The sequence below is a fragment of the Primulina tabacum genome, chromosome 12, assembly GCF_025594145.1.
Source record: "Primulina tabacum isolate GXHZ01 chromosome 12, ASM2559414v2, whole genome shotgun sequence".
Classification (NCBI taxonomy): Eukaryota; Viridiplantae; Streptophyta; class Magnoliopsida; order Lamiales; family Gesneriaceae; genus Primulina; species Primulina tabacum.
The window spans coordinates 30,525,837-30,538,377 of record NC_134561.1 but is presented as its reverse complement, the minus strand read 5'-3'; the positions used below and the strand labels follow the sequence as shown (position 1 = coordinate 30,538,377).

The window sequence follows — 12,541 nt, the reverse complement described above, 5'->3', positions numbered from 1 at the left end:
AAATCATGTGTTTGTAGTGTTTAAGGGCTGCCATGATATAGGTTATGAATAAGCATGGTTTATACAAAATATAGAGTCCTAGGATCACACTAAAAACGTTTTACAGCATGGGGCAAACAAACTGGAAGCATGCTTGGACTGTGGTGCTTCTTGGCTCACGGCTTTGGGTGTGTAAGGGCTTGGCTTTGGCTCGGTTGGGACCAGGGCCCGGCTAGGGACGGGGTAGGGTCAAGGGAAGAGTCCTAGCCATGCTAGGACTCGAGACCATGGGCTAGGGAGGAGTCCTTGTTGAGTAGGACTCCACCCGAGAGCCAAGGGAAACAAGCGCAGGTTTCAGAACTTTTGGCAGGGAGGAGGGACTCGGCCAGGGGGCTGGGCTGGGTTAAACTAGGTCCTTAGGGTCCTATCAGGGTGCCTGAGGGGAGGGTTCAAGGGTTGGCTTGGTGGTAGGGGCCCTAGAAGCATAATACGTGAGAAGAGTAGGAGTTGCGGAGCTGCTGGGTTCCTGAACCAGGTGGCTCGCGCGCGGGTTATATGGTCTGGGTTGGTGTGGGCTTGGTCCCGGGATGTTCAGGGTTAGGTGGGTTCGGTGGTTAAGGGTTGGGAGGAGTCCTAGACTAGATAGGAGCTTCTTTGTTCAAGGACACTACACACACACACATGCAGAAACATGGGTTAACTTCCAGCAAGATTTTGAGTGGGTTAGGTTCATGTTTTGGGGCTGGGCTTGCACAGTAGGGTCCCTAGATGGGTTGGCTAGGTTTTGGCTTGAGGAGGCTCGGGCGTGGCTCGAGTAAATTGGGAGATGGCTCGGTGTGTTCGTCGAAGGGTCAAAAACGAAAATTTAAGTAGGAAAAATTGATCCAAGGGTCCACGGGGGTGGCTCATGACTTGGAAGGGTAGAATAAATCATAAAAATGTTATGTTTAAAATTTGGGGTCAAAATAACGAGTTTTGGATTTATTCGGAATTTAATCGCCGCACGAAACGCTAATTAACGAGTTAATTGAAACGCCTAGTTTTAAGCTTTATAAAATAATGAAAAAATATATTTAAGCTTAAATAATTATTAGAAGTCTAAGTTTTCAATTTGGGAATTTTATATTAAGGTTTGGTTTAATTCGGGATTAAAGCGCATTAATACGTCACGTTAAAAGATTAATTTAAAAGTCCTCGATTTAAGCCAAATAAAAATAGGAGAAAATTCATGTAAGCTTAAATAATTATTTGGGACATGTTAGAGTCAATAAAATTAAGAAAATGTCAAAAATGTGGAATTTTACGTCTAGGGGTAAAACGGTCTTTTTACACTTAAAAATTAGTAAACGTCATGGCACTGCCCGTAATGCTGTTTTGTATGCGAATATGATTATTTTCAATGATTATGGATGTTTACATGATAATATGTCAATTTTATATGTTTATGGATTTTTAAGATATTAATATGTTTAATATTTTATGATATAATATGTTAAAATGTTTATTTTAAATGTTTATGTTTATTTTAAACATTTATGATGTAAAAATGTTTATTTTAAAATGTTCATGGATGTTTATGATTTTTAATATGTTAAGTTATGATTTTTAAATGTAGTCATTTTTATGATTTAAATATGGGCATTTAAAAGACATGTTGCATGCTTGGTTTCAAAATAAAAATGATATTATATGCATGTTTTTATTAAGTGATGATAACATGTTGAAGGATGTGAAGGGATTGTGACTACTACATGTTGGAAATATCGTGAGGGTTATGGTCCCAGTGGGAGCCCGACGATCGTGTTTCCTTGATACGAATATGAATACGAATATGTTAATACGTAGGCCAAGGCCCAGTTGACCGGTGAGAGTGTTGCTGGTGTCCCCGCCGCCCAGTAATGTGGTTTTTTTAGATGGATCCATCGCCCAATACGTTTAAGAATACGAGTCACAATCACGATCTGAATTCAACGAACACGAACATGAACATGAATACGAACATGAATATGGATACAAATATGAATATGAATATGTTTATATTTTTATGAAAATATTTTTATGCATCATGAAAATGTTTACGAAAATGTTTAAGTTTAAGTTTATGCATCTTCATGAAAACGATATTTTAAGTACAAGTATTTTTCACTGTTATATGTTAACTGTATTACGTATTACTTGTTATCAAGGATATGACGTGTTGAGTCTTTAGACTCACTAGGTGTGATTGATGCAGTTGATTATGATAATGTTCATGGAGGTATTGATGGTTGATCTGACTGGACTGGAGGTGCACATAACCCGAGGACCGACGCTAGTTTTTCCGCACTAGTTATGATTTATGATTTCAAGTTATGTTAAAAATATTTTTACGTCTTTTATTTATGTTATGAGAGATTTTTGAGATGTTATAGTATGAGCTATACTTTTCAAATAATGTTTTTAGGTTGGTAAAATGTTTGACCATTTATGCTTTAAAATATTTTCCTTTGGATTTTTAAATGGCAGTTGGATGTTTATTTTTAAAATGATGTAAAAAAATATTTTATGCTTCGGCCGATACTAAGTGAGGTTTAAAAATAAAATCTAGCACGTTTTAGGGAAACGAATAAGCAGACGTTTCACTACCATCCCTTAACCACCGACCACCCATGACCTTAACCTTCCCTGGACCACGCCTAGACCATACCCAGACCAACCCAAGCCTCTGGACGTGAGCAGCAAACCACTGAACCAGTGGCAGCATCCTCACGCGTACATGCTTATCCATGCTTCATCATGTTCCTACTCGACCAGCAACCAACCAGGCCGCACCAGCCCCTGCCCAGAGCCTTGTGCACCCTCTTAGGACTCTAAAGAGTCGACCGTGCCCCGCCCAGAGCCCCCTGGACGAGCCTCTTCTTCCCTGCACAAGCTGAACCCTGTGCTCTCCCTTAGCTTTCTCTCGGGTGGAGTCCTTGTTGGCAAGGACTCCTCCCAGCCCCTGGTTTTCGAGTCCTAGCGTGGCTAGGACTCTTACCTTGACCCCTAACAGACCCTATCCATGCCTTGGTCCCACCCGAACCCAAGCCTTGCCTTGCAACTCATAAAACCGAACCCCTCAACCCCATGACAGGAAAGTGCTACCAACTTTTGTGTTTCTGATTCGTGCAGCATTTTGGGGTGTTTTAGGACCCCTTAAACTTGTGTATAACATGGCCCTAACACATCCTAATCATGGCAGCCCCTTAGGTAGATGAAATTCATGGTTTTTGGATCAAAATAGATGTTTTAAAAATCACTCAATATGCATATCCGAAAATCTTCAAAATTGCAACTTGTTTTCATGCAAATTCAAACATAAATACATAATATGGTGTGATGCTGAGTAAAAGGAGAATATGGCATGCCTTTGCGTTTTATACGCACGAATAAACGTTGACGATTGCGAAGAACGGCGACGACAACCTTTGGCTTGAATTCCTCCTTGAACTTCCAAAATTTTCTATCAATTTGCATGTGTGTGCCGTGTGCTTGGGAAACTTTTGGTGAGAAATTCTGATGGGGGGCGTGAGTTTGTGAATTAATGGGGAGGGTTTAAACATATTTTATAATTAATTAAACTTTAATTAAGCTTAGGCTCATTAGGAAGTTAATTAGGCCCAATTAAGTTCATTAGTAATTAACTAAAATATTAAAAATAATTTTGCTAAAATAAGTTTGTGAATTTATTAGCCGGGTTTCCAACATGTTCGAATTTTTTTGTTCAAAAACCAACACCGATAAAAATTACGTCCCGGCGTATAAAATCACCTCAAAACCCTTATTTTCAAAAATAAGAAAAATCATCACCCTTATTTTAAATAATTAAAAACAATTAATTATTAAAAACATTTTACGTTTTTAAGCCCTCGGTCTCCGTTCCTCGATCGCAACTCGAATAACCTTTAAAAATACATTTTAATGCAATCATGTAGAAAAATATATTTTAAACATACAAATATGCACAACATAATTAATTCATGCAATTAAAACATTTAACTAAAATACACAAGGAATTTAATAATTGCATGTATGTGGTTCGCGTGGACCTTTAAATTTTCGGGACGTTACATTAGGTATCACATTTTAACTTCACAAATGACACATCAAAAGTCACTCAATATTACTTGAAACTATATTTTTTTATACCCCAAAATAATCAAAATTGAGTCTTAAAAGGGTAAAATCAAGTATATGTGAAATCAAATTATGTACTATTTGTACCAATTTAGGTAGTACATTTTTTATTCACAAATCTCATCATCAAAAAATATTCAATATTATCTTCAAATTATATATTTTGATACACTCAATCGAATTTGAGTATTTAAAAGGTAAAATCAAGTGTTTGTGAATTCGAATTATGTATTATTTGTATTAATTTATGTATCACATTTTTGCTTCACGAATATTATCATCGGTGTCACTTAATATTAACTTCAAATTATATTTTGGCATCCTCAAATAATTGGATATGAGTATTTACGGGGTAAAATCATGTATTTATATACTCTAATTAGATACTCTTTGTACCAATTTAAGCATCACATTTTAACTTCACAAATGACACAATCAAAAGTTACTTAATATTACTTGAAACTTAAGTATTTTCTTACACATTTGAAGTGTTCAAATAGCCAAATCAAATATTTGGAACCCGAAAATAGGTATTTTATCGATCAAAATAAGTAATTTTTCTAATTCAACAATGAGTGAGAAACTGTGTTTTTTCAAAAATTAGATGACATGAATAACATCTTAATGTATTTTCAATGAAAATACCAACAATTATTGAATTTATTGTTATAGCTCGATGATCCGGTATTTTCTTACACATTTGGAGTATTCAAAGAGTAAAATCAAGCATTTAGAACTTCAAAATTAGCATTTTGTTGGTCACAATAAATACTTAATCTTATTTCATAATGAGTGATGACCTATGTTTTTTTAAGAAATAAAATGACATAAATAAGTCATTCTAATGTTCATGAAAAGACCAACAATGACTGAATTTATAGTGAATGCTCGAAAATATAGTATTTTTTTTATATATTTGGAGTATTCAAAGAGCGAAACCAAGTATCTGAAATCTCATAATAGGTACTTTGTATGTCAAAATAAGTATTTACTTTTATTCCATGATAATTAAGAAAAAAATATTTTGTTAAAATTATATTTTAAATGGAGAAAAATAATATATTTATTTAAATAATAAAGAGTAAAAATGTAAAGTTTGCTTTATGAGTAGTTAAAACTAAATATATAGAGTTGTCAGGTACTGATTCTAAAAACTTATGGTTAGGTACTGAATTTTAATTGAAACATTGACAGAAGTATTTTTTGAAAATTTACCGTTATTTTTAAGTAGGATGTTTTTCAGTAGGATTACATACCTGTAAAATATTTAGATGTTTATTTTCGAAAGTCTTAGATTTTTTAAAAAATAAAAAAAATATTTCCACATTTTAAATTAATTAATGGATGTTATACCAGTATTGCATCATAGCATGCCTGGTTCTTTAAAATTACATTGTTTTTCCAGGTTTCATCTGCTGTTATTGAGACCTTTCATTTGCATACTTGTGTTTTCATATCTCCTCCGCTTCCCTTACAGTATCAAAGTTCGCGTGGTTCCTTAAAATGCTATTGTCTCGATAAAACATTTTAAACAATGGAACTAGCACAAAATACTGGGGATCATCTCCCTCTATTAGACGGATAAGAGGTAACAAAGTTGACCTTCTCCTCTCTGAAAGGTTGAGTGGATTCATCTGATACACTGGGCAACCTTGAAACGCTTCCCTTCCCTTTTCTTGAATTTGGTCCGATTTCCTCTATCATGTACTTCCATCCATCAATCGGCCTCCTTCGACTAAATATGTGCGTTTTTATAAAGCTAGCAATCTGAATCAAACCAAAGGTTAAAAAAAAAACAGAGGTAGTAGACTCATGGGGGGCGTGGTGCACTTTGAAAACATAATTCAAATTTCCTTTCTAATTTAGGTGAATGCCTACACAAACAACATATTGTAATAAACAAGTTAAAACAGTTTCACTATACAAACCTGGAACTTATTGAATGCTATCCGACGCTCAAATTCTTGAACCAGAATGTCTTCTTCTCTTTGCGACATATCCCAGAGATTTCCATCTGGTGTTTTTGATGTTGTTTCCCAGCCATCAGGCTTGTTCTTGAACTCAGAACCAGCGATTTTCGAGTTGCCCAAATCAGTGTGAGCAGAATCGAATATCCTGCGTTCATTGAATTAATGAATTTGGTGAGTTCAAGTCCATCACTCTTAGTTCCCCCAAAGTTTCTAATAAAGAGCTAATTCAAGAACACAGGGATAACAACTTTCTAAAGCGTTATTGCTTTAGAAATGTGAAATCAAATAGGTAAATATATATTCTTGGCTGAAACAACTCCATCAGATGTTAGACTGATCGAAATTTCCATACAACATGAAGTCTGTTCTTCATTTTTCATATCCTTCAAGCTTCTGTCAAATACTTTCGTCAAACCAACAATAGACTACAACCCGAAAGCCCAATACAAAGAACTAGTCTGTATGGCCGAAGAGTCGCTCATTATTAAATGGCAGATTAGCAACCCACAAGTTCTAGCAGAGTCCATGTGAGACTCGATTCTAGCCAACCACACAACATGCCTATTGCAATCAGGTTGAACATACAAATAAAGGGTAACCCTTATCTATCTGATCCTTGTTCTGCACTCTCTCTATAAAACACACAAAGATTTAAACCGTAACAAGTGAGTCTATAGCCTCAGAGATTTCATAACACAATTTCAAGCTACTCCATACATGAAACTGGTAACGAATATACCTTAGGCTAAGCTTATGAAATGTGTAACCAAGACAAAGAATTTCCGAGCAAAAAATCTTCTTGCTCAAACAATTCACGTCCAGTTTGTGTTAGCATAATTTAAGAAACATAAAAGGAAAAAAAAGCAGTAAATGATCAACATAATTGACAAGAAAATTCCATCTTCTAATGAAAACATTCAATATTGATGAAGCAGAGGATAAATATCATACTCAGAGCAGCTGTCGAGCAATTTTTCGATATCATCTCCACCTGAAACGAAGTTTCCCAATTTAGCTTCCTCCTGTTTCTCAATCTCCTTCACCCAAAGCCCAGCGTGTATTTTCTGCTTCTTCAATCTGTAATCCCTCTTCACATTCTCCAAGCTATAAAGCGAAGAAGTTGAGGTTTTCGCATTTACGTCCTCTTTTATGACCGTTTTGCCCTTCCTTTGATCCCAATTATCGTTCATTTCCTCCACGAAGGCCTTGGTCTCGGTGTCGATTTCTTCCTGATGAGCGGGAAGAGTGGTGGTACTACTTCCGCCCTGGTCGGATGTGGGGAGAGAGAAGGAGACGTCGGACTCCCACGGGGCTCGTTCCGATTTGCCGGAGAGATCGTCGGGAAGCCATGCTGTCTCCCACGCTTCGTTCCACTCGTCCTCTCCGGTACTGATGTTATTCTTCGGCCGATTTGTGGATTGACGTCGCACGGCTGCGACGGTGGCGGCCGGCCAAGGGCGGTGTGTTCTGAGAATGGCTGTGAGTCGCCTGTGCATCGGATTCATTTCCCGAACGTGGTTGGGAAGAAATCGGGTCTTTTCTTAGGGGGTCTGTTCGGGTTTGGGTTGGCCCATTTTGCACTGGATAAATAGGCCCATTATGGTTTCGGCCCATATAGGATTCGTAAATTAGATGTGCTGTCCAATTACCCTAGTCTGCCCTTTTTCTACTCCGATCAGCGACCGCCGATTGACGGGCTGAGATTCTCTCCGGTGGCAGCCCGAGTGGATGCAGAGAAAATTACGGTGAACGTTTCATTTTACCGAAATTGTAAGCTTCTGTTTCTTTCCCGTAAAAGAGTAAATGCATATATAAATACCTTGATACACGCATTTGTTCTTCTTTGTCGGGTGCTGTAATTATATCGGTTGCCGTTTTGTGGTTCACTCATTATTTGTCTTCTTTCATCTATCGAATATCTGCTCTGATCACGTTTCTTATGAAATACGTTTGATTTTTCTTGCGTATATTGATTCTTCAATAATGGCTGATGTTTTTTTTGAGTAAAGTTTAAATTTTTATTTTAGTTGTGGTGATTGCTGGATTATATATAAAATGGTGGAGGTTTGACACGGTTTAATCTGTTAGCATTAAATATATTTTGGATTGCCGTGAAAAGTAGATTAGTGGAGCAATGTAAATTGTTGGTAGCCGCATTTTCTTACTCCAAAAGTTGAACGCTATTTCCTGGCTACAGGTGGAAAGACTTTTAAGAAGCCTCGTCGTCCCTATGAGAAGGAGCGACTGGATGCTGAGCTAAAGCTTGCGGAGAATATGGACTGAGGTGCAAGAGGGAGCCATGGAGGGTTAAGTATGCGGTAAGCCATATTCGAAATGCCCGCAAGAATGCTTTTGACTCTCAATGAAAAGGACCCTCATTGTAGCCAAGACATAATCAGGTTAGTTCTGGCTCTCGTCAAGCAGCCCATACCTATTCATCCTCCTCAAAAGATTTAAAATATGAAGGATAACAAATAAATTACAAACAAATAGTTTAATTTACTTGAAAACGTAATCATATTATCAAAAACCCATATATCTATATTTATCGTAATAAAAACCGAAAATTTTGACGAGAATTTATTTAGAAAATGAAATTTTGTCGCAATTATAAATTATAATGGTTCATTCAGCTACATAAAATGAACTGGTGATTTATTAGGTATATATTCAAGCGGGCGGAAGAAACTAAATAAAAACTACACAAAATTGAACTAATATTGGCCTTCGATATTTGGGAAAATATAAGGTACCTCTTATTTCTTAAGTCATATTTCAAATTTAATTCAAATTTGATTGTGGCAATGCTTACCAAATTAACCCCCACAAGCCACTATATATATATAATTAGAGCATGCATCAGCAAAATTTACACCAAGTGGCAATCCTTTTACTCTACCTCCTCATCTCTGCCGTCACGGTCATCGCCTACGGCCGGAAACCCAGTCCGCGTAGCCCGTTCAACGAGCTCGTCTTCTTCTTCCACGATATCCTATTCAATGGTCATAATTATAACAATGCCACTGCCGCTATAGTCGGCTCTCCGCATTGGGGAAACAAGACCACCATGGCAACACCGTTTAACTTTGGTGACATGGTCGTTTTCGACGTCCCCATTACCTTGGACAACAATCTCCACTCACCCCCCGTGGGAGTGAAGGAGACTAGCACAGGGCATGTATTTTTATGATCAGAAGAGTATATATGGTGCATGGGTAGGGTTCTCGTTCTTGTATAATTCCACAAACTACGTAGGGACGTTGAATTTTGCTGGGGCGGATACGTTGATGAACAAGACTAGAGATATATCGGTCATCGGGGGGACCGGTGATTTCTTCATGTCTAGAGCGGTTGCCATTTTGATGACTGATGCATTTGAGGGAGATGTGTATTTTAGGCTTAGTGTTGATATTAAGTTGTATGAATGTTGGTAAACGAGTCGAGTCGAGTCGATTCGAGTTTGAAATCAAGACTTTCGTTGAAAGCTATGCCCAATCTATAAAATTAATCTGAACTTGAGTAATTTTAAACCAGATGGGTAATACCCAAATCGTTGAAAGATATGCCCAACATCAAGAACTTTATCAATAATTATTATATAACATTCCATATTTTTTTCCCTCTTAGATCAATCAACATTCGTAAATCGATAGTTCAAAACCATATATTTAATAATTTCTTGTCTTTATATTCATTCTTTCCCATACATATACATTCCGAAGATTCAATCGATACCTATTGATCCAGAGTTATATAGTGGAAACCCTAGCAGAACTGAACACAATTCACGTCATCATTATCGTGAAAAATATGTTCGTGCATCACATCGAAAGGAATATGGAGATGCAGAACACGGTGGCCGCCGGAGGAGAGGAGGATATCCTTGGCGGTGTCGACTGCGAAGCTCGTCAATTCTTCACTCATCTCATAAGACATGGGAAAACCCTCGAACAGCCCGTGCAGTTCTTCACGTGCTTCTTTCCAATTGTCGAGATCTCGCAACTCCACACGGATAGATGTCTCGACGGTGCGCTCGACCTCGTGGTCCAGGAACTCGGAAAGTCCATTACGCAGGTCCCTGTACACATACATGTACACGGGATCGCAAGAGAAACTGAAGTTGATCGTGTGAAACTTCTGATCCTGTGCTGCTTCTGTTCTCCAGACCGGAGATTCATAGAATTCTAATCCCTGATGACATTCATCGGGTTCTTCTGCCATATCCATCATCGTTTTCGCAGAGGAAAGAAATATGGTGTTCTTCTTTGATATCGATCGGTCTATATATGTAGATTTTGTTGTTTGTTCATTAGACTTGTGATTATGGTAGGAAATAAATTCTTTCCTTCTTACGTATCTTTTAAGATTTTCTTGATTTAGTTTGGAATTTAAATATTGGAGACATATATATCCGAAATAACTTTAGATTATTTAAATAAAAGTCATTATCTAAATAGTATACAAATTGCAATACACTTTGCTCTTTGGATAATGATTTTACGGATTCTTTATCAAAATTAATTAATTAAAAAAGCAAGCATAAAAATTGAAACACCTATTGATTATGTGCTAATTAAAGAAGAAGATACAATCCAGGTGCATTAAAAATTGAAACAGCTAGTGATTATGTGCCCCGCTCCTTCCCGGACCCGAAACTCTGTTGGCCCAATCCAGGTGAGACTTGTTGGATCAGTATAAAATTATATAATTTTCGAATTTTATTTATTATACGATAAAAGACGATTAAAAATTAATAAACATGTAACGTCCAAAACAGCCAACCCACCACGTAAACTATATGTATGCAAATTATTTAAATTGCTTAATTGTTTCATTTAATTGATTTTCATGTTTAAATGATACATAGTATATGATGGAAGGTCTCATTGCACGATTTCATGAAAACTGATGATTTTATCCGAATATTCGATAATAGACTGGGGAAAGGAGATCAGAGACGACCAAGATAAAATCTTTTCAATAAATATTTTTAAGGCTTATTAATATGATTAAATATGATTACAATTTTCTAAAAATGATGGAGCCTAAAATATTTTACGAGACGAGCTCGATTTTATTCGAGAAGTCGGTTTTGATCAAACGAGTGACTTTCAAAACTCAAAAATTATTATTTTTGAAAACAAATTTTGTAAGCTTTTATTTTACAATTAAATAGATATTAATGAGCCTAATTTTTCTATGATTGAATGGCCCAATTACCCCTAAATATAAAGCTCAAAACCCTAACCCATTAAACACTTGATTTCAAAATTTATAAATAACAAAGCTAGGTTATACATGCCCCATAGCAGCCGCACCTCACACACTCCGTACACACAAAAATTCAAAATTTCAGAAGCAAAAAGCAAGGAGTTTTCGTCACCCGTTCGTCTCTCTTCGCAACTCACTCCAACGATCATATATTCGAGCGTTTTAAACGCAAAGGCACGCTTCTAAAATCTTTTGATGCACCATTGAAATCATAATATGCATGTTGTATGTATTTTAGCATGAAAAATAATTGAGTACAAATCGTTTAACTTTTGGATGATTATTTCAAAGTTTTGAAGATTCTTATGCGTATATGAACGTGTTATGATTTCCAACGGGTACGCTTCCAACATAGGATGTTTAAGGGATGGAACAAGTGTCGTTTAGGAACGAGACGAGGGCTGGACAAGAGCTAGAGGGGTGGTTCATGGTTAGGGCTTGAGGCTAGGGTTTCATGGTTTCCTTGGGACATAAGGGTTCGGCTATGAGGGGTAGTGCACCAGGGCTCGACCATGCTTGGTCATGGTCCTGTGCTGGCTGCGTGTGAGGGGTATAAGGAGTCCTAGCATGGCTGGTGAAAGGTCTGTTGTTTGTTTTCTTAAAAAGTAATAGAAATTTTTTTTTTCAAACCTCACATAGCATTCGGCCGAATCATAAAATATTTTGTAACCATTTTAAAAGTAAAATAACCAACTATTTTATCATCCCAAAAACATTATTTGAGTATAGCCCATACGATAACATCTCAAAAACCACTCATAAATAAATCGTCGTAAAAATATCTTTAACATAACTTAAAATCATAAATCATAACTAGTGCGGAAAACTAGCGTCGGTCCTCGGGTTATGTGTACCTTCAGTCCAGTCAGATCAACCATCAAGACCTCCATAAACATTATTATCATAATCACCTGCATCAATCACACCTAGTGAGTCTAAAGACTCAACACGTCATATTCTTGATACCAAATAATACGTATAAAATTCACATACAACAGTGAAATTACTTGTACTTAAAATACCATTTTCATGAAGATGCATAAACTTCAAACATGAACATTTTCGTAATAATTTTCATGATGCATAAACTTTAAAAACATTTTCATAATCCTTTTTCATAAACATTTTCATAAACATAATCATATCATCCTCAACATATTCATATT

The 12,541-nt window shown here is 36.6% G+C and overlaps 1 protein-coding gene, 1 long non-coding RNA gene and 1 pseudogene across 2 annotated transcripts; 2 read left to right on the top strand and 1 right to left on the bottom strand.

Moving 5' to 3' along the window:
* Nucleotides 1-5,550: 5,550 nt before the first annotated feature.
* LOC142521164 (protein GAMETE CELL DEFECTIVE 1, mitochondrial) lies at nucleotides 5,551-7,628 on the bottom strand. Its single transcript, XM_075624391.1, has 3 exons — nucleotides 7,056-7,628; nucleotides 6,063-6,249; nucleotides 5,551-5,901 (listed from the first exon to the last, which is right to left on the bottom strand). Exons 1-3 carry the CDS (start codon nucleotides 7,607-7,609, stop codon nucleotides 5,695-5,697), a joined length of 948 nt encoding a protein of 315 aa, XP_075480506.1. The 5' UTR covers nucleotides 7,610-7,628; the 3' UTR covers nucleotides 5,551-5,694.
* A 102-nt stretch (nucleotides 7,629-7,730) lies between these two features.
* On the top strand, nucleotides 7,731-10,534 carry LOC142521165 (uncharacterized). Its single transcript, XR_012814086.1, has 3 exons — nucleotides 7,731-7,874; nucleotides 8,302-8,503; nucleotides 9,852-10,534. It is a non-coding gene; the product is annotated as an uncharacterized LOC142521165 (long non-coding RNA).
* Nucleotides 8,959-9,635, top strand: LOC142521231 (dirigent protein-like; annotated as a pseudogene).
* Nucleotides 10,535-12,541: the final 2,007 nt, after the last annotated feature.